The sequence below is a fragment of the Pantherophis guttatus genome, chromosome 1, assembly GCF_059756535.1.
Source record: "Pantherophis guttatus breed Tessera chromosome 1, ASM5975653v1, whole genome shotgun sequence".
Lineage (NCBI taxonomy): Eukaryota > Metazoa > Chordata > Lepidosauria > Squamata > Colubridae > Pantherophis > Pantherophis guttatus.
Genome location: NC_142063.1, coordinates 179,236,161 through 179,262,571, shown reverse-complemented (window position 1 = coordinate 179,262,571; position 26,411 = coordinate 179,236,161). Strand labels below are relative to the sequence as shown.

At 42.1% G+C, this 26,411-nt stretch overlaps 1 protein-coding gene across 1 annotated transcript in view; it reads right to left on the bottom strand.

Moving 5' to 3' along the window:
* The window catches only part of TRPM8 (transient receptor potential cation channel subfamily M member 8), a 356,525-nt gene that overhangs the window by 74,050 nt on the left and 256,064 nt on the right, over positions 1-26,411 (bottom strand). The window contains exon 17 of the mRNA XM_087887046.1: positions 1,940-2,031. Within this exon, the coding sequence (XP_087743172.1) occupies positions 1,940-2,031 (92 nt within the window). The remainder of the gene's footprint in view (positions 1-1,939; positions 2,032-26,411) is intronic.

The window sequence follows — 26,411 nt, the reverse complement described above, 5'->3', positions numbered from 1 at the left end:
CTGCTCAAAAACAGTAACCATGAGAGAGATCGTGGAGTCCTAGTGGATGATCACAAAATATGAGCCAGTAGTGTACAGCAGCAGCCAAAAAAGCTAATATAATCCTTGGTTGTATAAAAGAGGCATAGAGTAAAAATCACGTAAAGTACTAGTACGCTTTAGAAAGCCTTAATAAAGCAACATTTGGAATACTGCATCCAGTTTTGGTCACCATGTTACAAAAAAGACTTTGGGAAAAGTGCAAAGAAGAGCAACTAAGATGATTAAAGGCCTGTGTCAGGGTTCTAAGTAACAACCCATAGGAAATCACGACTCCAAGACAAGTTCCTCAAAATATAGATTTATTAGGCATGTTATATTGGCACAGCTGGTGAAAACCCGAATCCAAAGTTTTTCCCCACATTACATCCAACTATCACATGCCCCAATCAGATCTCTCTCCTCATCCCGGATGCCTCCCATCCACACCCCATCAGTTGCTGGTGAGAGTGTGCTTGGTTCCCAGGAGAAAGAATGTTATTTTGGCTACATATCCCCTTTTGCTATCTCTACTCCCCCTCCCTTTCCCACAGTTCCAGCGAGCCTCGCTATGGCAACCCTGAAGACTCTTCAGAGTTGGCAGCCTGGAGATGGCTGCAGGGTTGGCTTCAGGGTTGACAGCCTGGAGAGAAAAATGTATGAAGAATGGTTGCAGGAATTGGATATGGCCAGTCTAGAGAAAAGAAAGATTAGGGTGACATGAAAGCAGTATTCCAGTATTTGAGAGGCTGCCACAAAAAAGAGGGGGTCAATTTATTTTCCAAAGCACCAGAAGTCAAAAAACGAATATTGACTAGAAAGGGAATTATCAAATTTGCAAATGACACTAAACTGGGAGGTATAGATAATACTCCAAAAGATAGGCTCAAGATACAGATGGATTTCAATAAACTTCAATACTGGGCCCTATCTAACAAATGAAACTCAATGTAGAGAAAAGTAAGGTTTTACATTAAGGGAAAAAAATCAAAAATCAAATATACAGATACAGATTAGTTGAAACCCGGATCAATAGCCATAACTGTGAGAAGGATCTTTGAGTCCTACTGGACAATTGTCCTACTGGACAATTGTTTAAATATGAGCCAACAGTGTGTGGCAGCAGCCCAAAAAGCCAACACAAAAGCCTAGGTTGAGTTAACAGAGGAATAGAATCAAGTCCGTGTGAAATGTTAGTACTGTTTATAATGCCTTGGTAAGATCAGGCTTGAAATATTGCATCCAGTTTTGGTCACCACAATATAAAAAAGAAGTTGAGACTCTGGAAAGAATGCAGAGAAGAGCAACAAAAATGATTAAAGGGCTGGACAGACTGCCACAAACAAGAGGGGGTCAACTTATTTTCCAAAGTACCAGAAGGCAGGACAAGAAGCAATGGATGAAAACTAAGGGGAGAAGCAACCTAGAACTAAGGAGAAATTTCCTGACAGTAAACCTGTCCAGCAACTTGCCTTTAGAAGTTGTGAGTGCTCCATCACTGGAGGTTTTTTTAAAAAGATTGGACAGCCATTTGTCCAAATGGTACTTCTGCCTGAGCAGAAGGTTTGGACTAGAAGACCTCCAAAGTCTCTTCCAACTCTGTTATTCTCTTATTCTGTTAAAATGTTGGGCAGTTGATTGTACAGAGAAAGACTGAATAGTACGTCCACAATGCACAGCTTTCAGCCACCTAATAAAATATCAGTATCCCATGCCCATGTATTTCTCCCATACATTATTTGCCTTGGAAATGAATTTCAAAAGCATTAACTTTTCTATCTGATTGAAAATTAATGAGATAAACTGCAGGAATTTTCAGCATGTCACTTGTTTTTTTACATAATTATTATAGCATATTTTTGTTCCTCTAGCTCTGAACTCAAGGCAATAGAAGTATCACTGTGAGTTAACTGAAACATACCTGAACACAATTCCTGATATGAAGTAGAAAATTCCAAGGGTGTCCATAACATTCCATAAGTCAGAAAAGTATTTACTCCCATTCATATACCACTAATAAAAAACAGAATCAGAAAATTATATATTCAGTAGAATAAAGATAAGTAAACAATACCATGAATTCAAACATTTATGTGTACCTAATAGGAAACGAATATATGTACTATTTATCAAGCTATTTAACTTAAGGAAGTTGGTAAGAATCAAAGAAAATTAAAAAAAAACATGAGATAAGGACAGTTTGACTTCTTGGATGTTTTACTATGGGATCTACACTGTTGTGTATCACCAATTACACTAACTTGGATGGATTAGGAAAAGTGGATAGTTTGAAATTGCTCTTGGCTTTCTTGCCTGCTAGGACAAAAATGCATCAATGTGGCATTATAACTTCAAATGTGCTATAAATGATTGCATTTTTCTTTTAATCATGTCTTTAAATGTTAAACCACATGTTATTACAAAAGCCTAATCAAAGAAGTGCTTTGTTTATAGAATGTATACTTGTCCAATTAATCCTGTACAATTCTCTAAATCAACTGCCATATTAAAGTTTTCAGATTCAATAGCTCTTTTAATTTAATCTTAATCAGATTTTTATCCTATTCCCCATATTATTTTACATCTATATAAAACATTACAAGACTAGCAGAAAATTTGGAGTACAACCAAACTAACTTATGGATAGATACTTTCTTCATGATCAAAGGAAACAATGATTTGAATAGTCTGGGACTGCAATGGGCTACATAAGAACTAATAATTGAAGATTTAATGAAGACAAAAATAAAAGCTAGGAAGCAATAGAAAAAATAGAAGCAGGAATTTGATCAGTTTTCATAGAGAAGAATCAGTTTGGTGATGAGTCCAGATTAAGAGCTGAAGCTGCTTAGATTCTGGATATAGCCAAGAATGTTGAGACTGTTAAATTAAACTACAGTAATTCAGCAAAACGAGCAAAATGCCCCACTAAATCCACATATAGGGCAACTCGCCACATAGGTTTCTATGTCCTTCTTCATTTTAGGCCACAAAAACTGCCTTTTTATAAGATGTAGGATTTTTGCAAACCCAAAATATCTTGCTGGCTTTGTATAGTGACTCTTTTGTAGGATGATAGTTCTTTGGCTGGCTAGGACATATATTTTATTCCCCTCCCACACTAAATCTTGCTTTAGCATTAAATCACCCATATGCTTTTGAAACCACTCATCCCCCTCACAGGGCTTCTTTCAGTTGCTAAGTCAATGTGTCTTCTTCTGACCAAGGGGGGCTCTTTTGGGGTTGCCACATGCACGCTGGCGCTGCATGTTGTTTGGATGGAATGATAGAATTAACTATCTCTTCCTTCAGGCTTTTATATTGAGGCAGGCGTGAGAAAGCATCTGCTAGGAAATCCCCCTCCCCTCAGTAAATAGTGCAGGGTGAAACTAAACCAGCTAAACTACTGAGCCCAGACATGCTTAAGGGACAGTTTCTAGGTTTTTTTTAGTGCTTCTAGATTTTTGTGGTCGGTCCAAACTTTGAAGGGGATTTTGCTGCCTTCTAAGAACTGCCTCCAGGTGAGGAAAGCCCAGTGGATGACATAAGCCTCCCAGATTGCCCATCATCTCTTGGTGTCTAATAGTTTCCATGAGGTATAGGTGCAGAGCTGCAGTTCTCTCCTTTGTTTCTCTGCAATAAAACCACCCCCACTGCCACGTCACTAGCATCTGCCTGGATCACAAATGGCTCCTCTGGGTTTGGGTGTTTCAAGACTGGCTCAGCAGCAAAAAGTCTCTTTAGCTTTTCAAAAGCTGCTTGACATTTGACAGTCCAATTCAAGAATTGACTCGGTCTAGGCTTCACCCCCCTTCCTCTTTTTTAACTGATTCATGATGGGCAGTGCTATTTTTGCGAACATGGGAATGAATTGCCTATAGAAGTTTGCAAATCCTAGGAAACTCTACAGTTTTCTCTTTGTCCTTGGGGACTCCCATTCTAGGATTGCTTTCATCTCTACTCCTTCTCTCAAAATATGGTGCCTTAGGTAGTCTAAACTGGTCTTGTGGAAGTAACACTTGGACAGCTTCATGTATAGGTGGACTTTTACCAGCTTCCTTAGCACAGTTCTCATTAGCTTTATGTGCTCTTCCATGATGTCAATATATATTAAGATATTATCAGGTACACCAGCTCCCCTTTGTATAGGTACTCATGTAGGACTTCATTTATCAGCTACATGAACATGACTGGCACCCCCTGTAATCCAAATGGCATCACCTGGAATTGGTAACATCCCAAGGGGCAGTTGAACATGTTCTTCCCTGATCCTCACTGGGAGTACACTTCCCTCAAGTCCAGCTTGGTAAAGGTCCTCCCCTTTGACATGTCCCAACATGTCTTTCATCTAGGAGAGGGGGTACATGTCCTCCATGCAAATGGTGCTTATCCCCCTATAATCCACACACATCCTCAGGGACCCATCTTTCTTTTCTTTGAAAAGCATGGGGGCTGCCACCCTTGATTTGGCCAGCTGGATGAGACAAGCCCCTGGTTAGGCTCTTGTCTATAAAGTTTCTAAGTTCTTCCATTTCCTTGGATGTCTTGGAATACATCTTTGGCTTTTGTAGCTTTGCCCCCATGATAATCTTGATAGCACAGTCCATGGGATGGCAAAGTGGCAGCACATCTGACCCCTTCTTGCTAAACACTACAGCGAGATTGCAGTACTTCTTTGGAATAAGCAGCTGTGACATCTTGCCTTCCATCAACGTCTTAGCTGGCTCCATTTCCACTTTTCCACCCGCCGTCTCATAGCTGGTACCTTACGCTTTCTCTAGTTCCTGCTGCTTAGCTATTTTCTTACTCATGCACCACTTATTATTATTCCAGTCCACTGCTGGGTTCCACTTCTTTAGCCAGGCTTGTTGGGGGTCAGAGTTCCCTCCCCTTTGCTGGAGTGGGGAGAGACCTCCATGACCTGTTGTGTGGCACACGTCTTCTCCTTCAGGTTTGCCAGCAGCTTCTTTGTCTTCAGCTGGACCAGGCTTACAACATAGATGCTGAATGTGGGGCAGGGGAGTCAGCTGCTTGATGGCCTTTCTTCCCGCATCACAAACAGGCTACTGAGGCTTCTCCTTTCTCCTCAGTTACTCAGGTTTCTCCTCCTGTGTGGGGAATTCCCTCCCCCCAGGGTTGTGGGGCGCTTCTTGGTTGCCCAGCAGGGGCGACCTTCATGCATAGTGTGCTGCTGGCAATTCATCAGGTCTAATTCCACATTGGTGGCCAGTTGGTACCATGCCCAAAGGTTGTTAGGCACCCCCCTACAGTTCTTGGTTCAGAACACCCCAGGCCCTCCTCTCAGGTGGTCCACAAAGCCATGACATTCTCATATATTCTGCGATTGGTCACTTTTTTTTAAGCCTGACTAGGTGGCTCAGTGGCTAAGACACTGAGTTTGTCGATCAGAAAGGTCGGCAGTTTGAATCCATAGTATAGGTCTGCATGAGCAGGAGGTTGGACTAGATGACCTCCAAGGTCCCTTCCAACTCTGTTACTGTTACTGCTTCCCTTTCTGGATGGAGTGGATCCTGGCTGCTGCTTGCTAGGTTTCCATGGGGTCCTCAAATCTGTACAACATCTCTTGCATGAGAGTGTTCACATTCATCAGCCGAAGGAGATGGAGGAGTTATGGCAGTACATAGATAAAGAACTTGGCTAGGGGGTTTATCTGGCCAAGCCGCTCATGTGTGGCAGCGCCTGTATTATTCCAAGATGACAGAACTCTCTGATTGTGTGTTGACTTCTGGGGCCTGAATGGGGTCTGTGTAGAGCACCTATACCCCCTACCCTTGATGAAAGATCTGCTAGCGACTTTGGCCAAGGGCGGTTTTTCAGCAGACTTGATCTACAAGAGGCCTAATTGGGTCCAGATCAGGCCAGAGGATGAATGGAAGACCACATTCAACTGTCCTTGGGGAGCTACCAGTTTCAGGTGATGCCGTTTGGGTTGCAGGGAGCCCCAGCTGTGTTTATGCAGCTTATCAAAGAGGTGTTGCATGAACACCTATACCGGGGAGTCCTTGTTACCTGAATGACATCCTGATCTACACCATGGAGGAGCACATTTACTTCATTCCCAGCATCGTTCAACTAAATTAAAGCAAATTCCTCCCAACACAAATTCCTCAGTCCTATCGCAAATCTTGGTCCAATTAGGCAAACTGCCAAAGGCCTTTCTTGGCAAACATTCAGAAGTCACAGATACAAAAATAAATACAAGACGTAAACAAAGAAGAAGACGAAGCTACCAACGTTGTTTTCTGGCAAAGCCCAAACACCGTTGCTGGTCTGTTTTAAGCCTTATGAGAGGGGCCAATCATCTCTTGGCCCTACTCCCGAGTCGTCCTCTTTGCTTGAGCTGCTCTTGCCTTCTGGCAGCTCTTCTCATGCGTGCATTAGAAACAGGCTCCTCCTGTTCCTCTGCCTCACTCCTATCAGTCTCTGGAGGCTCTGGAGTCCACACCTCACTCCCCAATGGCCCTGGCCCCATCTCTGCCTCTGATGCAGAGCCCTCACCCGGGTTTTCCCCAGCCTCCAGGACTGGCCCATGTTCTTCCTCAGCCTCATTGCTGTCCGATTCCGCTGCCAGCTCCGCAGGCTGCTGGCGGACCACAACACACATCTGATTGGTGTGGCAGGTGCTCCAGAAACTAAGTTATTCATCAAGCTGTCAAAGTGTGAATTCCATCAAACCTGTTAGGATTACCTGGGCTACCAGATATCCAGTGACGGGGTGGAAATGGATCCACACATGGTTCAAGCAGTATCAGAGTGGCAAGCCCCAAAAACATGTAAACAGTTGCAGAGCTTCCTGGGCTTTGCCAATTTTTATCACCAGTTCGTTCCATCATTCACCAAGGTCGTACTAACCTTGACCAAACTACTGCAAACAAAACACACCATGACAAAGCCCTGGCCTGGATAACACCTCCTTTGGATGATGGACTGTCAGAGAGCTTTCAAAGATCTGAAAGCTCTCTTTGCAAGGGAGCCCATCCTGAGACACCCTGACCGTGGACAACCATTTGTCATGTAGGCTGATGCTAGTGACATGGCCGTGGGGCCCATCTTGTTACAAAAGAATGGAAAGGGGCAGTTACAACCCTGTGCTTACACTTCCCGTCAGCTTTTGCAGATGGAACGAGGTTGGGTGATCTGGGAGAAAGAGGCCTTTGCAGTACGGTGGGCATTACTCACATGGCAACACCTCCTTGAGGGGGCTCAGGAACCATTTGATGTTTAGACAGGCCATAAAAACCTCAAAGCCCTTCAAACCCCATGGCGGTTGTCACCAAAACAGGTCTGGTGGGCACAATATTTTCAATTTCACTCTGTGGTACATCCCCGCAGGGAAGAACTTCTTGGCCAATGCCCTGTCATGCATGCCCCAATACCATAGTCGCCAGGAGGACATAGTGCAAGCCATCATTCCACCAGTAGCTCAGATAATGGGTGAGGACCTGGGGAGGGATTGACAGAGAAGCTGCAAACTGCATTGTTAAAGGACTCCTAGCTGTTGGAGAACAAAACATTGTTTACGCACAGAGATGGACTAGCGTGGAAGAATGACAAACTATATATACCACCTGCCCTGAGGCCCAATGTAATGCAGCAGTGCCACAATGTCAAGCAAGCTGGTCATTTTGGGTTTTTAAAAACCCTCCACCTCACCAAACAGCAGTTCTGGTGGCCCCACATGTGGGCAGAGATTGAGAACTATGTGAAAGGTCCAAAAGGATGTGCACAGTGATGAAGGTGCGGCCGGGAGAACCATTAGGCCTCCTGCAGACCATGGCTGATCCTGTCAGACTATGGGAAGAGATAGCCATGGACTTCATAGTAGACCTGCTAGAGAGTAATAGGCACACTGTAATATGGACAGTTATTGACCTGTTCTCGAAATAAGCACATTTCGTGCCGTGCACTGGGATACCATCAGCACGGTGGCTGTTTATCAAGCCACATCTACCATCTCCATGGAGTGCCCCCCATGTATCATCTTGGATAGGAGGCTGCAAATCACCGTGATGGTAGAATTGAAGCTCCCATGCTTGCTGGGTTGGGTGCATCCTGTGTTCCACAGCAGCCTGCTAAAACCCATGGTGGCTACCAACTTCTGGCCCCTTCCTGAGCCACCAGGCCCAGTGGGACTAGATCAATATGACACTGACAGGGTTTTGGACTCACGGCTACACGGGTTAAACTCCGATACCTGGTATGGTGAAAGGGCTACCTGGGTAGCGGAGTGTGATGTAAAGGCCATACGGCTGTTGTGGCAGTTCCACCAATGGTATCCCACCAAATTGGGAGGTTGATAAGACCCCCATAGGGTCTTATCTAATGCCTCTATCTCCTGTCTTCCAGGTGGACTCCTGGTAGGGGGGAGCCGCCTATTGAGGCCCAGCCCTGGCCTGGGGCTTGCCATGATGGGGAGTGGGAGACAAGCGAGGCAGTGGTGGGCCTCCTGTGATGACGTGCCCGGTCATGGTAGCCACCTACTGAACTCAAACCAGCCTACTGGCTGATCCTGGTGGTCTTCAGCAAATGCCACGAGCCACCTGCCAGCCAATCCCGAGTTGTGGGGCTGCACCATACAGCTGAGCACTCGACAGCTTCTGGCAGCCTCTGTGGCGGCCAGGAGTCACCCACTGAACATTTTTTGAAGCTGCAATGCCCAGCCGAGCAAGCGGCAGCTTCCGGAGGTGTCCATGATGGCCATGTGCCACCAGCTGGGTCATCTCGACATACACTACTCACCACCAGATGGTGGTTTACTGAGTATGGCTGCCAGCTGGCCAGGGGGTGGGGCCAAAGGACTTCAAAAGGTGGACACTCCCAGCGCTGACTTTACAAGGACTTTTCTTTTTCCTGCTCACTGTGTTCTGAGGCTCCAGCCTCGTTGGGGGTGGATTAAAGCAGAGTTTGCTGCAATTGCATGGTTGTCCCAACTCTTACTTATCCCCTTACAAGGTCTGGCCTAGACAAGCTGAGACTGGATTTCCACTTGCTTCCTCGGATCACCGTAACTCCAGGAGTGTACTCTGCCTCCGCTGCCTTCCCTACACTGCCAGCCCACAGTGCTTTTTTCTTCTGAAGCCGTCTCTCCTCCCTGAACAGGTGGCTGCTCCAATTTCTTGGGTCCCTGAGGACATATCCTGAGCATTTGGCCCCAAGCCCTGCTTGGGCTGTTATTTATTTGTTCAACTTGTATGCCGCCTTTCTCTGAAGACTCAAGACGGCTAGTGGCCAGTTCAAAATTCCAAGTATATTGTTTGAAACTGACCCAACCCAGTTACCCATCAGCCTGCACTCTCAAACCAAGGGAAGCCAGGCTCCATTATTCTTTAGCACTTGGAGAAAACAGAAGACAAAGAAGAATCCATCTTAATCTGTGGCAAACCCACAGGACAAACCCATCCCACATACAGAGCATCTCTGGTGAAATTTAAATTGCTTGTATTTATTCCCTGGTAGTTTCCTAGTGCTCCACAATTTTTTAAAGATATGATACAATAGTTCTTATTTCTCCTTATTTCTCCTTCGGAAAGATGGGATGTTATCCATCAGGTCCTAGTGATTTATATTCATCAAGATCAGACAGGTGTTTTGTTACAATTTTCTTGCTTAATTTTTCTTGCTTTAATTTTTATTTCTAGTCTGTCTTTTACAGTTATGTTTTTGGTAGGTTAGGCTATAGTTTCTTTTTCTGTGAAGACTGATGGAAAGAATGAGTTAAGCAGCTCTGTTTTTTTCTCTACTGCCTGTAACTTTCTTGCCATCTTGTCTCTTTAGTGGACCCACTGTTTCCTTGACTTTTTTCTTGTTTTGTCTATGTTGAAAGAAACTTTTTTTACTATCTTTGACTTTGTTGCAAGTCTTTGTTCATTCTTTTTTAAATATTTTTATTTGTACATTTTTCTTTAACATATATAAGTATTTAATAAACAATGTATTGTCTGGGTCATTTTACATATACATAATAATGGTGGTTGTAATATTCTTTGCTTGTATATAATAGTATTATTCCAATTTCTAATTTCTATTATTTAATAAATCCCAAGTTAAAAAATATTCTGTGTATCAACTTGCGAAGCTTTCTTGATCCTTGCCATAGGCAGGGGGATGGGAATCACGCCTTGCAGCTGCACCAAGGAATTGACACCTCAGTCAAAACAAGACACAGCCTAGCCGGCTGAAGTCAAGGCCATCTCCATGGTGACCCGCAACGGCTGGAGGGAGTGACTTCTACAACCCGCGAAATTGGGGAATGTGACTGGTTACACATTTTGGGGTGAGGGGGAAACAGGGTCAGAGGCAAGGTGCTGGCTTCACCTAGTTAGTGCTGACATGGCGCTCCTAATAAACAACTGGATTTTTCTTGCTAAATATCTTGAGACTCTTAATTTTATTAGGACATTGGTTAGAACCCTGACACTGTGTCTTCTTTATCTTTCATCTTTAAAGTTAACCTATTCATTTCCACACAATCTAATATTTTTTTGATTATATTTTCATCTGAAGGAATTTCCTCATTTTTCCAATATTTTGCAGATACAATTCTCGCTGCCATCAAAATATGCAAAGCATGCAGTGCATGCAGTGCATTAAATTGTTGTGACCCAGGCCCAAGTAGTTAGTATTAAATACAAACAGTTCAAAAACAAATAGACTTTATTAGAACAGCTGAGAATTAACTCATTCTCAGCGTAGTCCAAACTAAATTAAAGCAAATTCTTCAAAACACCATTCCTTAGTTTATCACCGACCTTGGGATAATTAGGCAAACTGCCAAAGACTTTTCTTGGCAAAAGTTCAGAAGCAGAAGACACTGATAAGAAATGAATGCAGTGAAACAAGAAGCAATTCTCTCAACGTTGTTTTCTGGCAAAGAGGCCAAGAGCCATTGCTGGTCTTTTAAGCCTTATGGGAGAGGCCAATCGTCTCTTGGCCCTACCCCCGAGTCATCCTCTCTGCTTTATCTGCTCCTGCCTTCTGGCAGCTCTTCTCATACGTGCACTAGAAACAGGCTCCTGCTGTTCCTCTGCCTCTCTACTGTCAGTCTCTGGAGGTGCCAAAGTCCACACATCACTCCCCGATGGCCCTGGCCCCATCTCTGCCTCTGACGCAGAGCCCTCATCTGGGCCTTCCCCAGCCTCCAGGACTGCCCATGTTCTTCCTCAGCCTCATCGTTGTCCAACTCCGCTGCCAGCTCCGCAGGCTGCTGGTGGACTACAACATAAATATATATTCCCTTTATTATATTTTTCTAGCAAAATACCTAACAAAAATATTTCTGGCTTTAAATCTATATTTTGCTTTATCATTTTCTCTAGCCATGTATGTATTTCCGTCCAAACTTTTTTTGCCTTTGGGCAAGTCCACCACATATGAATCCAGTATCTGGTTACATTTCCAACATTTGGCCGACATGATTTAAACATCTTTGCTAGCCTTGCCGGTGACCAATGCCACCTGTAGAACATTTTATACAGGTTTTCCTTGTATGTAGTTGCCATTGTCAATTTATAGTTTCTATCCCAAAGTTTTTGCCATTTATCTAATTCTATAGTACTGTATACCCAAAAAAGTGTTTCTTTCACTTGTTCATCTTCCACTTTGAGGCTTAATAAATAGCTATATATTTTCTTTATTAACACCTAATAGTATCTGATCAAGTATTGTTGGCTCTTTATAGAAACCATATATCTTTACATCTTTTTCATATCTTGATTGTGTTCGCAAGTGTGGCCACCATACAAGGTCCATCCCTTGATTTTGCAATTCCTGTTTAATTTTAAGTTCCTCTTTCTCATTTAAAATATCTTTATATGTTACAATTTTTTCCAAATTTACCACATTTGGATGTATCAGTGCTTCCATTGTTGAGAGCCAGACTGGTATTTTCATGTAATTTTTTGCTTTAACTTTTTCCCATACTAAGAATAGAGCGTTCTTTACATAATGTCTAAATGTATAAAATACATAATCTATGTATTTTATTTTTGTCATACCACAGAAAGGCATGCCATCCCAATTGAAGATCATGTCTCTCCAACAGTAACAATCTTCTATTTCTAAAGGATTTATCCATCCTTCACCCAAGTTAGTGTCGAAGCCTGATAGTAGAAGTCCCAATCCGGCAGACCAAAGCCCCCATTATTTTTTGATTCTTGCAACAATTTCAATCTTATTCGCACTCTTCATCTGTATATACAGTACCTGTTTTGAATTTATTATTTCCTTGATATATAAAGCTACCCTTCTTTTTTTGTTGTTGTGCTAATGAGGAGTATAGTTTCCCAATTTTTGGACATTCCAATAATTTACTGTGCTGCTTTTTAATATGCATTTCTTGTAAGCAGAGTATATCTAATTTTAATTTTTGTAATTGTGTGTAGTTTTTTCTCCTTTTCATGGGGGAATTCAATCCATTTATGTTGATTGAGAACATCTCAATTTCCTCTTCCATCTTCCTTACTTGTAAATAGGTCTTATACTCTTAGTTGCTCTTATTTGTCTCTGGTCTGTCGCTCCTTGTGGAAGGAGAGCAATCCCCATTCTTCAATCCTGGAGCTTTAGCGTTCTGGGGACCCTTAGGGGTGCAAAAGCCTGGAGGGTGGCGAAGCGAGGGGCGAGCGCTCGCCATGAGAACGGACGCCTCTGTCGATCCAGTGCAAATGTGTCTGACATCTTGGAATGGCAGACCCGAGGCTGCAATGAGCCAATAAGCAATGGGAAGAGAAGATTATCGAAACAGACAGTGTTAGTATAAGGGATCTTCCAGAACACCATAAAACTACTATAATTTTGAGAAGTGGGTTTGGTCTTTTCGGGTTAAAGGACTCACAGCAAGAGATTGAGTGGCGACTGAGCAGATGGTGAATGAATCAGCAGAATAATTTCAACTGTCAAGATGATAACGAGGGGAAACAATGACACTGGTAAAGCAGAGGTATGGACAGGAAAAGCTTGTGAGAATTGTGAGTGAACAGAAACCAGGTGAGAGAGTTGATGCCATGGAGTGGCAGAAGGGGATAAGATTGGGATTGAGAAGAAAAGAAGCAGAGAGAGCTGCCATTGCAGCGATCTCATAGAGGACAAGAACTGATTACTTGGACAGTGGAGGAAAGAGAGGACTATTTCACTACATAGCTGAACTTATATTTGAACGGAGGACTTGAAGAATATTGAGGTGACAGAAGGAGAGTATTGACTATAAGAACTAAGGATAGACATAAGAAACCTGGGAGAAGTCAAGAGCTGCATTTGAAAGATCACTAAAGATTTGAACCTTTAAGAAATGGTTGTTAAAACAAATATTAATTTAATAATATTATTTAATAGTATTTTTGTCAGCTTCATCGCCTTTTGTTTTGCTCCTTTCTTGTTTTTTCTCCTCTCCCTCCTTCCCTTGTTGAGTGATTAATTAACCAATTTAATGATAAATGAGAAGTAATTATTTATTAATTATTTATTAATTATATAGTTCATTAGAGTATTAACTGAAATATATAAAATAGGCTTAACATAAGACATAAATATGTGTGATTAGACTTTGACCTTGATCTAATTTATTTCTATATTTTTATATACAAATTACCTTATCTAGTGATTTAAGATTATACTGATTAATTCAATATAGAACATAATTATTATAGAATACATAGTATATAAGATTATACGATATAAGATTGTATAAGATATAAGATCTTATTGATTAATATATTGGTAGTTTCTTTAGTGTGATATTATAGACAAACACGAGGAATAATAAAAATAAGAATAAGAAAATCAGGCAAGTAATAGTGGATGATAGTGTGGAAAAATATTTACAAGATTCTGGGAGATCAGAGTAGAATACTGAAAGAAATGACAAGCCTCACCATGACAATTCTAAAGGCAGGGAAGAAAACTACGTCAAACCCAACGATAACTACGGCATCTCCCTCAACTCAGCGGTCGACAGAAGGGCAGGTGAAGATGGAAAGATCCACTGTAACCCCAACTATGCAGATAATGCAAACCACCCTAATGCTAATATAAGAGACAATGGTCAAAATGCAGGAAAAAATGTTCAGTAACCACAATGAAATGAAAACAGACATCCAGAATTTAGATTACAAAATGAATGCTATATAAGAATCAATTCATAAGAATGAGCAAAAAATAAAAAGTGTTGAGGCTAAGGTAGAGCAAAATGAAAGGAAACTGGAACAGGTAGACCAAACGATGATGGCCCTAAACAAAGATCTCAAAGATTCAGTGATACAATTGGAAATGGAGCGGGCGGCATTTTATCTGAGATTTCAGAATGTAACTGAAGGGAAAGAGGAAGACCTGGGACAGGTAATGGCGGAGATCATCGCAGATGCCCTGCAGAGGGACAAGCAAGAAATAATAACAGAAATGGATGAGGTATACCAAATCCAGACAAACTATGCCAGAAGACACAAATTACCAAGGGAGGTCCATATCAGATTCATTAGGAAAAGGGTCCGCGATATAGTCTATAACATAACTAGAGAAGAACCGATGGTGTATAAGGGGAAAGAAATCATAACCCTGAAGCAAGTTCCCAGAAGAGTAAGAGAATTATGGAGAGACTACCATTTCCTGGTCATTCAGTTGAACAAACAAAACATCTTGTTCAGATGGATATTACCAGAAGGAATGCTTGTCACGTGGCAAGGCAAAAAACTAAAAATAGATAGCCTAGTGACAGCGCAAGACCAATTGACAGGAACTGGACCAATTGACAGGAACTGAAGAGGAGCAGAGTAGTAAAGAGGAAGTGGAGATCATAAATCAGGAAGAAGAAATGCCACACCAAAGAGACATCAAAGAAGGACCTTCAGAAAAAAAAATACAGAAGAAAGAGAGATGGGCAGACCACAACCCTCTTGAAGTAAACTGGAGAGCCCCCCCCAAAAGAAAATCAGAAGATGGAGGTTAATTTTACAAATTCTAAAAGAAAAGGAATACGTAGAAAAGATAATGAGAGAATTGAGACTATTTTTCAATGAAAATAAAAAACAGCACACTTCCTTAACTAAGCTTTGGGATACCATGAAAGTGTATATAAGGGGGATAACGATAGCATATAGCGCACATAAAAACAAAGAAAAATGGAAGGCACACAACACCCTTCAGGAAGAAATTGGCAATATGGAGAAGAAATTTCAGTTAAGTCCAGGAGACAAATCAGTAAAAGAGAAGCTGATGCTATTGAGACATAAAATGAACATATTAGATCAAGAGGAAACTGCAAAAAACTTAGACAATCTAAACAATTCTATTTCAAGCATGGAAACAAGATGGGCAGGTGGTTGGCCTATAAATTGAAGAAAAAAAGTGAGGCACGGATTATTCAACAACTGGAAGATAAAAAAAGGAATTTACAGAACAAAGAAGAGGACAAAATGAAAATAGCACAAGACTTCTACACAGACCTTTATAATAAAGAAGATATACCAACAGAAAAGATTGAAAAATACTTAACGGAGGAAAGGATTACATCATTAGGGGAGGACGAGAGAGAAATGTTAAATAAAGATATAACAATAGAAGAGCTAAGAGTGGCAATTTCGAGACTTAAAAACAATAAAACACCAGGTCCAGATGGCCTCCCAGGAGAAATTTATAAAAAAACTAGATGGAATCATGGAACCAAAATTACTGGAGATTTGTAATGAGGCCCTATTGGAAGCAAACATACCAGAATCGTGGAGAGAAGCATATATTACACTACTTCCGAAAGAAGGTACAGACCAAAAACAGATAAAAAACTATAGACCGATATCCCTTTTAAACACGGATTATAAAATTTTTATGAATATAATTGCAGAAAGATTGAAAAAAATACTAAATGCCATCATACATCCAGATCAAAATAGCTTCTTCCCGGATAGACAAATAAGGAACAATATAAGAATAATTGTAGATACCCTAGAGTACTGTGAAGCACACCCAGAGAAACAAATGGCCCTTGTTTTTTTTGGACGCCCAAAAAGCCTTTGACAACTTAAATTGGCAATTTATGATTGAGCAAATTAAATTAATGAAATTCGGAATCAAATTTGAGAAAATGATAGAAACAATATATAAACTACAAAGGGCAAAAGTAATTCTGAATGGGGATATTACAGACACCTTTCAAATAAGGAAAGGGGTATGACAAGGGTGCCCGTTGTCACCATTGTTATTTATTTTGATATTAGAAATCCTGCTAAACAGAATTAGGAAAAATAGTGAGATAAAAGGATTAAAGATTAGAAGAATATAAGGCGCAGGCCTTTGTGGATGATGTAGCGCTCATTATAGAGGATCCCTTGGAATTGGGCCCAACCTTATTGTGAGAAATAGGAAAGTATGGGAAAGTAGCTGGATTTAAATTGAATAAAGGGAAAATGAAATTATTGGTTAAAAATTTAACAGCAATACAGGGAACCCAGGCTGAGGGTGGTCAGCTTCTGCTCCTGGCCTGGGAGACGGATCTGGCTAGGAGGAAAGAGAAAGTGAGATTGCAGAAAAGGAGGAGGAGGGTGGACGGCTTTGCGAATTGCTTTGGGAATTGGGGAGAAAAATGCTGGAAAATGTGATGCATGGAGGCAATGCTCTTTTTCCTCCCTTATTCCCCAAAGCAATTCAAAGCTGTGCACCCTCCTCCTCCTTTTCTGCAATCTCACTTTCTCTTTCCTCCTGGCCAGATCCGTCTCACAGGCCAGGAGCAGAAGCCAACTGCCCTTAGCCTGGGTAGTCTGGAGAAGGGGCATGCCGGGTGGCAAGCACCTTGCCTTATGCCTCTCCACGCAGAAGTGCCCGCTTTGGAAGAGCATCGCCTCCATGCATCACGTTTTCCGGTGTTTTCCTCCCCGATTCTCCAATGCAATTCGCAAAGCCATGCACCATCCTCCTTCTTGGTGGCTAAAGGAGAAGAAGAAAACTCTGGGCACATTGAGAAAACACACTCTCCTGTTGCTGGAAGAAGGTCAAAGTTGGTTCCCCCCCTTGCTCTCTTAAACTGAACTGCACTGCTTTTCTGACTTGTTGATAAATGATCCTGGGAGAAAGCAGCATCTGGTCACTGCGGAGGCGACACTGATCTGTTTCGAGTGGTCAAACCGCCAAGTGACGGTGGGGAGCTGAGACATTTCTCCTTCATGCCCCCCCCCAGCTGCTCAGTGCAGTTTAGTTTAAGAAAGCAAGGAGGGGAACCAACCTCGACTGCGGATGGAGCCCCTCTGGGCATGAAGACTGTTTGGGAAGAGAAGGTGGCTGAGGAGGGAGGAGTGTAGGCACAAGGTGCAAGTACTGGGAAGGTGGGGCTGCAGGAGAAGCAGCCCTTCTCCCCTTCTTCCAGTAACAGGAGTGTGTGTGTTCTCAAAGTGCCCAGAGTTTTCTTCTTCCCCTTTAGCCACCGAGAGCTCCGAGTTCTCCCAGGGTCTGCCTGGAAGCAGCTTCAGCAGTACTGACAGCTGCCTTCACAACTTGTGCGAGGACTGGAGATCCCCACTCCCTACAGCAGACTTCTGCTTAACCTCCCGAGATTTCTGCCCCCATGGCTGCCGTGCGGCATAGGATGAGGGTGGTCTGTGCAAACCACTTGGAGGCTTTGGGTCTGCTGAGTGGGCTTGCATCTTCAAGGAACTGGTGGCTTGCTGGGCACTGTGCAGGAGGTGCAAGGCAAGGCGCTGCCACCCGAAAACTGTTGCCGCAATCTCCGCTGCCTGGAACTGCCCGAAAACACAATGCTCTTTCTTTGCCTCTGCATGCCCCATTTTTGGAACTGGGGAGGCAGCGGAGATCTCTAGGCAGTGGAGATTTCAGCAAGTGTTTTTTGGGCGGCGACCTTGCCTTATGCCCCCTGCGCAGTGCCTGCTTCACCAACCAAGTCCCGACCTTGGCTCCGACCAAGACAGCAAAGGTGCAGGAAGCTTGCCAGGAAGCCCAGCACCATGTTTACAAGATGGCAGCATCCAGGAGGACTGAAGTGTTGTGTCTCTATGGGGTCTTGCTGCAAGAAAGCCAGGCTTTCAACGCCTACAGCTATAGGTAGGAAGACGGGGGCGTCTTGAGAGTGGAGCCTTCGGTGCCAAGTCCCTCTTCTGCCCTCATAAAAATCATCTCCCACCCCACCCTACCCACTCCAGTTAAATAGAGCAATAGGATTTGTTTTAAACTGATAAAAAGATCTGTGCTAATCATAATCTGAATGGAAATGAGGACGTCGCTGATCCTGATGCTGGTAGGCAGAGGCAGAATTCTTGTTTTCTTGTTTTCCTCCCCCAAAATTAAGGTGCGTCTTATACTCTGAAAAATATGGTAGATTATATTCTATTGCTTGGGTTTGCATTATATTGAATTCCAGTATGACATATCTCACCCAAGGTTCTGGCAACTTCAACTCCCTCTATCACTTCTTCTCTATTAGTAAGAATTAGGTCCAATATAGTTTTTCCTCTAGTTTCCTTCTCTACCTTTTGGATGACAAAATTGTCCACTAAGTTGGTTAGGAATCTGTTCGATCTCCCACTTCCTGCAGAGTTTGTCTCCCAATTGATATTAGGGTAGTTAAAGTCTTCCATTACTATTGTGGCATGTTTCCTACAGACATTTGTTAATTGGTTAGCAAAGAGTTCATCTATTTCTTCTGCTTGGTTGGGTTGCCTATATTATACGCCTATAGCAATGTTATTTTCCCCCCTTTTTATTCTAGGAGGTTTTTATTATTGATTTTGTGTTTTCCTGTAGAGATATAGTGACCTTTTATATGTAAAGCAACTCCACCTCCTCTTTTGTTATGTCTGTTTCTTTTGAAATTTGTATCCTTCAGTACATTCCAGTCATGAGTTTCATTCCACCATATTTCACTAATGGCAACTATATCATAGCTGCCTTCATGTACTAATACTTCAAGTTCACCCTGTTTGTTCCCTAAACTTTGAGTGTTAGTGTATAGGCTGTTCAGGCCTTTATGGGTCTTGGGTATGTTTCTTATATCTCCTACTTTGTATCTGGGTTTTCCATCACTCTCTACTTCATTATGTTTTTATTTTTTATTTCTCTTTACTCCCTTCCTCCTTATGTGATTGGTTATCTAGTGATTTTTGCTTGGTTCTAAAGATTGTGAAGATTGCCCTTCACCCCTCAATTTTAGTTTAAAGCCCTTCTGATAAGATGAGCCCGTCGTTTTCTGAATATATTGTTTCCAGTTCTTGTGAAGTGCATTCCATCCCTTGCTACTAGCCCTTCATCTAGATAATGCAAAGCCAAAGTTCTGTTGACAACACCAGTGGCTTGTTTCTAAAATCCTTTGCTCCCTCATTGGATGTTGGGCTTTTGTTGGAAGTATACATGAAAACACCACTTGTGTTTCTAATTCTTTAACTTTCTTCCCTAGCTGTTTGTAATCTCTTGTTATTGTTTTCAGATTCATTGTTGTGTCATTGGTTCCCAATTATAGGAGAAAAAAGTGGTAGTAATCCATGGTGTTGATAATTTTAATAAAGTGCTCAGTTACATCTTTAATTTTTACTCCAGGGAGACAATATACCTCCCTAGATTGACTGCCTGGTCTGCAGACTATAGTTTCTGTTCTCCTCAGAATTGAATCCCCCAACACCAATATTCACCTTTTTTTCCTTAGTGAAGCCTGGAATATTTTTCTTCCTGTTGCAGAAATGGTGGGTTATATACCAACAATTCCCACAAAATGTAGTTTAAGCCATCAACCACATCATCACTGAAACCAAAACAGCATCTTGCTAACAAATGTGTGGTTTTGTATTTACCCAAAGCTACCTCACCTTTAGCAATGTCAGTCCTCCCAGGTAAACCAGACAGGAAATATGATTAGATGACTAATTTTATGTTATTGCAAGGCTACACTAATAGAATCTCCCAAGTGTATCTTGAGGGCACAAATTTCCTGCCACCACTTTTAACTGCCTGAATAATTATGGTGTGTCCTTTCCAAATTTCTTCCTCTGACCATTGATCCATTGGGGGCACCTCCTTTTCTTGTCTGTTTGTTTCAAGACATTATATCTTTCCCTTATCCCCCAAGGTCATTACAAGCAATAACATGTGTATGCAAATCAGTGGCATAGCCACTAGCAAATGAATATGGACTCAACAGGCCCAAATCCTCATGGCCCATTTTTTTCTCTTATCACATGAACCTTTATGAATCTCTCATCAAATTCCACTATGATGGTGGGATGGTTCCATCCCACCATCAATTTCATCCTTGATCTATCTATAGAAGTTCATTTCCTTGATGTCATCATAAAAGTACATAATAGGTACATTAAATATGGAATCTACAGATTGTCAGGCATACCTAATGTTTCCAGTTTTCAACCAGAATACAACACCAAATCTATCATCTAGACTAGAGCTAGGTTCAATGCTAAATCACTTTTATTTTTTGATAGAGCTGTTAAAGAATACCCAATAAAATAAATTTATCAACAGATAAATCAATACAGTAGAACCAAATCAATTCTCAGGAAGAATATATTAAAAGACAGACCACAGAAACTGTTGTGTATGTATCTATTTTGTGCGGGAAATTCAAATGCATAGTGAATCCTGATTGGTTCTGGGTTGCCTCCGGAAAGTATATAAAGAGGACTGTTGCCTGTGAGTTTTTGCTGAAGTCTCACCCTGAATTAAAGAACTGTTGTTACTAGCCTGCTTGTGCCTCTCGTTATTCCCGCGCTACAACATTGGCGACGAAGGTGGGATAGAGGCCACAAGAGGCAAACCAAAAAGAGTTTGGAGTTTCAGCCTGGGTGACTAGCAAACTCGGAGACGCGGCATGTCTGCCTACGTTCCGCCAAAACCCTTCGACCCGACCCGAGAGAAGTGGGGATCGTATCTGACCAGGTTCGAGTGCTCCCTGGAAGCGAGCGAAATGCAAGGGCTCTCCGCGAACAGAAAAAGGGCTCTGTTCTTAAGCCACTGCGGGCCAGACGTATTCGAGGACAGGCCGAAAACAGCCCCTGTCCACCGAGAGGAGGTGCAAACCAGCACAGAGGAAGAGTCGGACGAGGACGTCTTCCATACAGAAAAGAAATCGAGCGAACAAAGCCGCCACCACCAGAACTGCCCTAGCTGTGGCGGGGATCACGAGAGACAGTCGTGTAAATACAGAGAAGCCATTTGCAGGCGTTGCGATAGAAAAGGCCACCTAGCACGAGTTTGCAGAGCTCAACTTCCGTGTAGTCGAAAGCCACGTGACTACCGCAACCAACCAGAACCGGCTCGTTCAAAACAGCCAATCAAAGATGACGGCGCGAGACTTCCTGTTTGCTGCTGGCTGCCGCCAGATGTTCCTTTGGGATCGTCAGCTTCCACTGCCTGTCAGAGCCGCCTTCACAACGGAACGGCGGCTCGAAAAAACTCCATTTCCATGAGGAAACGGAGATAGAGCCGGCAGGGGTGGGTAGAACTCTCTGCAGAGTCCCAAAAGTTTTTCTTTTTCTTTTGGGACGGAGCGGATGAGATGCCCCATATCCCCAGCCGTTGCTCCGGGCTTTGGGAGACCTCTGCTAATGCAGAGCCAGGCGTCAAGAGCAAGCCTGTGAATCTAACAGATTACTCAAAGAAAATGTGAGCTGGATCTGTAATACTGAACCGCAAGTATTTTACTTATCTTTTAAAAAAATTATTTAAGAGAAAAGAGGAAAGGAAAGGGGGGGAAAAAGCCTTTTAAAATGGCGCTTGCAGCAGCTGGAGAAGAGGCAGAAAGGAAAAGTCCTTCCGTTTTCTATTATTACAATGTAGCGGAATAAATACCACTGGCTACATTTGTAGACAAAACCTCGCTCCTGTGTTTTTCTTTCTTTTTTGTTCCTGGAGACTTGATATTGTTGTTGACTGGAAAGAAGTCTTTTTTCTTGTTTTTTTTCTTTTTTTCTTTTTAACAAAGCCTGCCTGGGCGGAAACATGGCACTGAAACTTACAAAATCAGATAAACAAGCAAGGGGGGGGATTCCCCCACCAACAACTTAAAGGAACAAGTTTTAACTCTTCAGTCTCAGAAACCTGATTTTAATATAATAGAATTTCTCTTAGAGGAGATTGAAAGAAGGGATGAGATTGTGAATCAGCATCTTGAAAAATTTAAGCAGGAAATTAAAGAATTGGTAAAATCTAAGTTTGATTTTTTGGAGCGAAAAATTTTAAAAGTGGTTAATGGTTTTTCAGAATTTATGATACGGTTGGATACAAATACTAATTTACTAGAGTCTAAAATGGATGAAACTCAAGATAAATTGGACAATAGAATTCAAAAAATTGAAAATGATTTGATAAACACTCAGGATAATAGCTTAGAAGAAAAACCTAAAATGGATGCTGATCAAAAGTTTGGTAATGTAGAAAATCTGCAACAGAGGATTGAAAAAGAGGTTCTAATGGTACAATATAATTTTACAGAATATGCGATAAGACTGAGAGGTTTGCAGGAAAATAATAGAGATGATTTAAGGAAAATATCTTCTGAAATTCTAGCTGGGATTTTAAAGGTTCAACCTGAGGAAGTGTTTTGTAGGATCGACAGAGTTTTCAGAATAAATTCCTGGATTGCTAAGCAAAGGCAACTGCCTAGAGATGTGGTGATTTATTTTACGGACAAGGAAATTAGGAATAATATTGTGCAAAATTCCTTCAATTCTAATTTGCAATTGTATGGAAGAAAGATATGGATCTACAAGGAACTCCCACCCAAGATATTAACAGAAAGGAAGAAATTTGGTTTTCTGGTGTCTGAGTTAAAAAAGAGAAATATCTCATATAAGTGGAACGCCCCAGTTGGTATTATACTGAGACATCAAGGAGAAAGATATCAGTTAAATACTATTGAAAGAGCGGAAGAATTTTATCAAAATAGGTTGAACATGAATTTAACATCTTCAGGTATAATACAGGATAAGCAGAAGGAGCTGGAAATAAAGGGAAAATATCGAATTACAGAGACTGTACCAGATAAATTGCCTTTGGATTTATCGGATACCCCAGCTGGATTATCTACAAATTTGAGAGAAGTGCCATCTGATTTTAATGTGATGACTTATCAAGGCAAGGACAAGCATGGAAACCAATTAGCGGATATACAAGGGATAAAAAAGAAACATGAGACACAAAAACAAAATCAACACGACCAATCTATAAAGCAGAATGAAAACCGACCAGTTGACATACAATCTGTAGAAAGGAAACCAGGATGGAAGTCAAACCCACAAAAAGAAAACAAAAAAAGAAACAGGTTGTATAAAAATAGAAATTTCTAACTCAAGCAACAGTGAAGCCAGTGACTTTAAAATACGAATGATTATGTGAAAACATAGAGGAGGCGACATATTGGTCAATATCATCCTGAGGATAGTGGCAGATCTCTGCATTGCCGTAATTTTGGGACGTGGAAAGAGCCTCAAACTGATGGATTTGAATTATCCACTTTGAAATTTCTTTTTGTGTTGATAAATATATTATAATTATCTTGAATCATAAGGCAAGAGAATCATGATGGGGCATGCAGAAGATCCGGTTGTTACCCACTACGATGATGGAAATTAATAATCCTGATGAAACCCACAATTATTATTATATGGAATATAATTATAATGTCACTCGGGTGGTTGTTTTTACTTTTATACATATAAGAAGATATTTATTACTGATGGGGGCAGATATGATTGAAGATCTTGAATAAACTGTTGCATCAGCAAGCTATGTTACCCTATTATGGATGTTGGTTTTAACAATCCAGTGGAAAGACCTCAAAGAAGATATTATATGGACTATAAATTTAAAGTTATTGTCTTTTCTTTTTTTTATTTAGATATAATGGAATATATATATATATATTTTTAAGTAGTGTGGGCAGTGAATTAAAGATATTAAGAATTGTTGTGTATGGTAAATTTGCAGGACAGTGGGTGAATAAGCTAGCTACAGACCGATTAGTTTAAGAAAAGGGATTTTTAAGTGATATATTTAGGGGAGTGGAGGAAATGGATAGAGTGGAATAAATGTTAAATTAGATTTTATGGGGAGGCCGCTTTGAAATGTTATAGTAATATATATAGAAGATTAAATATTAAAGTAGGATTTATCGTATAGTTTTAAAGTGGAAGGTGGTTTTGAATTGTTGTAATAATATATAGATATAAAACACTATTATGTTAAATTAGAAGTTATTTTATAATAGTTATAGTATAATGTTTTTTTTTCTCTTCTTTTCTGAAATGTATGGATAAAGGGGGATGTTATAATATTTATAATATTTTTAGTAAGTAAAGGTCAGTATTTTAAGGAGGGAGTAAGTAATCTGTTATGAATTAGGGTTTTTTTGTTACGAAAAAGTCACAGGGGGGGATGGGTGGGGAGGGGGGTTAGGGAGGGGGAGGGGGAGGGGAAAAAAAAAGGGGGGGGAAATTGTATTTGAAAACTTTTTCAATAAAAAAAAAAAAAGATGACGGCGCGAGTAAATGGCGCGAACCTCAAAAGTGGGAGACCTACAGCACGAGAATCGGCCAAGCCAGCACAACTGACGACGAGAAAGTCTACACGAAAGTAGAAATCGATGGCAAATCGTGCGAAATGGAGATCGACACCGGGTCTACGTTATCGATCATGTCCTGGTCAACACTCAAGGCACTCCTGCCCAAGCTTCAGAAGAACCAGCTGTCCCGGCAGAAAATCCTTTTACTCGACTATCAGGGAAACCGAGTTCCCGTTGAAGGCGTGGGCACGTTCCAGATCACCTACGGCGAGTTCCAGAAAGAGCTGCCTCTGACTGTCGTTAGCAAGCCCCTACCAAGTCTACTGGGCATGAAATGGTTCCGGGCCTTCGGCATGGGCTTCATGGGCATTCACAACATCAGCGGATCATCACTGAAAGAAACCCTGCTCCACGAGTTTCGGGACGTTTTCAAAGAGACTCTAGGCAAGTACGTGGGGACCTCTATATTGTTCAATTTAGACCCCAACGTAGCGCCAATTAGACTGAAAGCAAGGCGAGTTCCCTTTGCTTTAAAGCCCAAAATTGATGCGGAGCTCGACAAGCTCATTAAGCAAGGGGTGCTAGTTCCCGTTGATCACGCTAAGTGGGAAACCCCAATAGTTACGCCAGTCAAATCGGATGGCTCAATTAGAATTTGCGCTGACTATAAGTGTTCGATTAACAAGGCGTTGCAGCAGAGTGCCTATCCGGTTCCAATAGTCCACCATCTACTACACTCCCTGGGCCCTGGCAAGCTATTCGCGAAGCTAGACCTTGCACAGGTGTACCAGCAACTGCCAGTAGATGATGCTATGGCAGAAGCACAGACAATAGTAACTCACAGAGGTGCCTTTAAATGCACCAGGCTTCAGTTTGGGGTCAGCATCGCCCCAGGACTTTTTCAGAGTACTATGGAGCGCCTTCTACAAGGCCTCCCAGGTGTCGTCCCGTATTTCGACGACGTTTTGATTAGTGGCCAAGACGAAGTTCAGTTGGGCCAAAGGGTTAGACAAGTCCTAATCAGATTCAGAGAAGCGGGACTTAAACTCAAACGAAATAAATGCAGAATAGCAGTGCCATCAGTGGAGTTCTTAGGCTACAGAATTGATGGCACAGGCATTCACCCCACAGAGAGCAAAGTGAGGGCCATCCAAGGCGCACCCACCCCCAAGTCAAAATCTGAGCTGCAGGCATTCCTGGGCCTTCTCAATTTCTATACGATGTTTTTGAAACACAAAGCCACCGTTGCGGAGCCTCTGCACAAGCTCCTTGGAAAAAACGTTCCGTGGGTTTGGGGCAAGCGAGAAGCGACCGCTTTCAACGCAGTCAAGAGACTTTTGTCCGAGGACAGTTTCCTCATTCAGTACAATTCTGAACTACCTCTTGTGTTGGTCTGTGATGCTTCCCCCTTTGGCGTAGGCACGGTTTTAGGCCATAGACTGCCGAATGGGTTAGAGGCGCCCATCGCCTATTACTCTCGCACTCTGTCTAGTGCTGAAAGGAACTATAGCCAGCTAGATAGGGAGGCACTAGCGGCTGTAGCGGGGTCAAAAAATTTCACGAGTATTTGTTTGGCCGCACCTTTGAACTCATTACAGACCACCAGCCTCTTTTGGGACTTTTGGCTGGAGATAAACCGACCCCGGCGGCTCTCTCCCCCCGGATGACCAGATGGTCCATTTTCTTGGCCGCATATTCGTACAGACTACTCCACCGGCCGGGCAAAACCTTAGGACATGCTGACGCCCTCAGCCGATGTCCCTTGCCTGAACTATTGGACAACCCGACCCCAGAAGCCCTGGTTTTACTGCTTGACATTGTTTCCCTGGGCCCCATTTCTTCGAACGAGGTGGCGAGGGCTTCTGCCAGAGACTCTGGT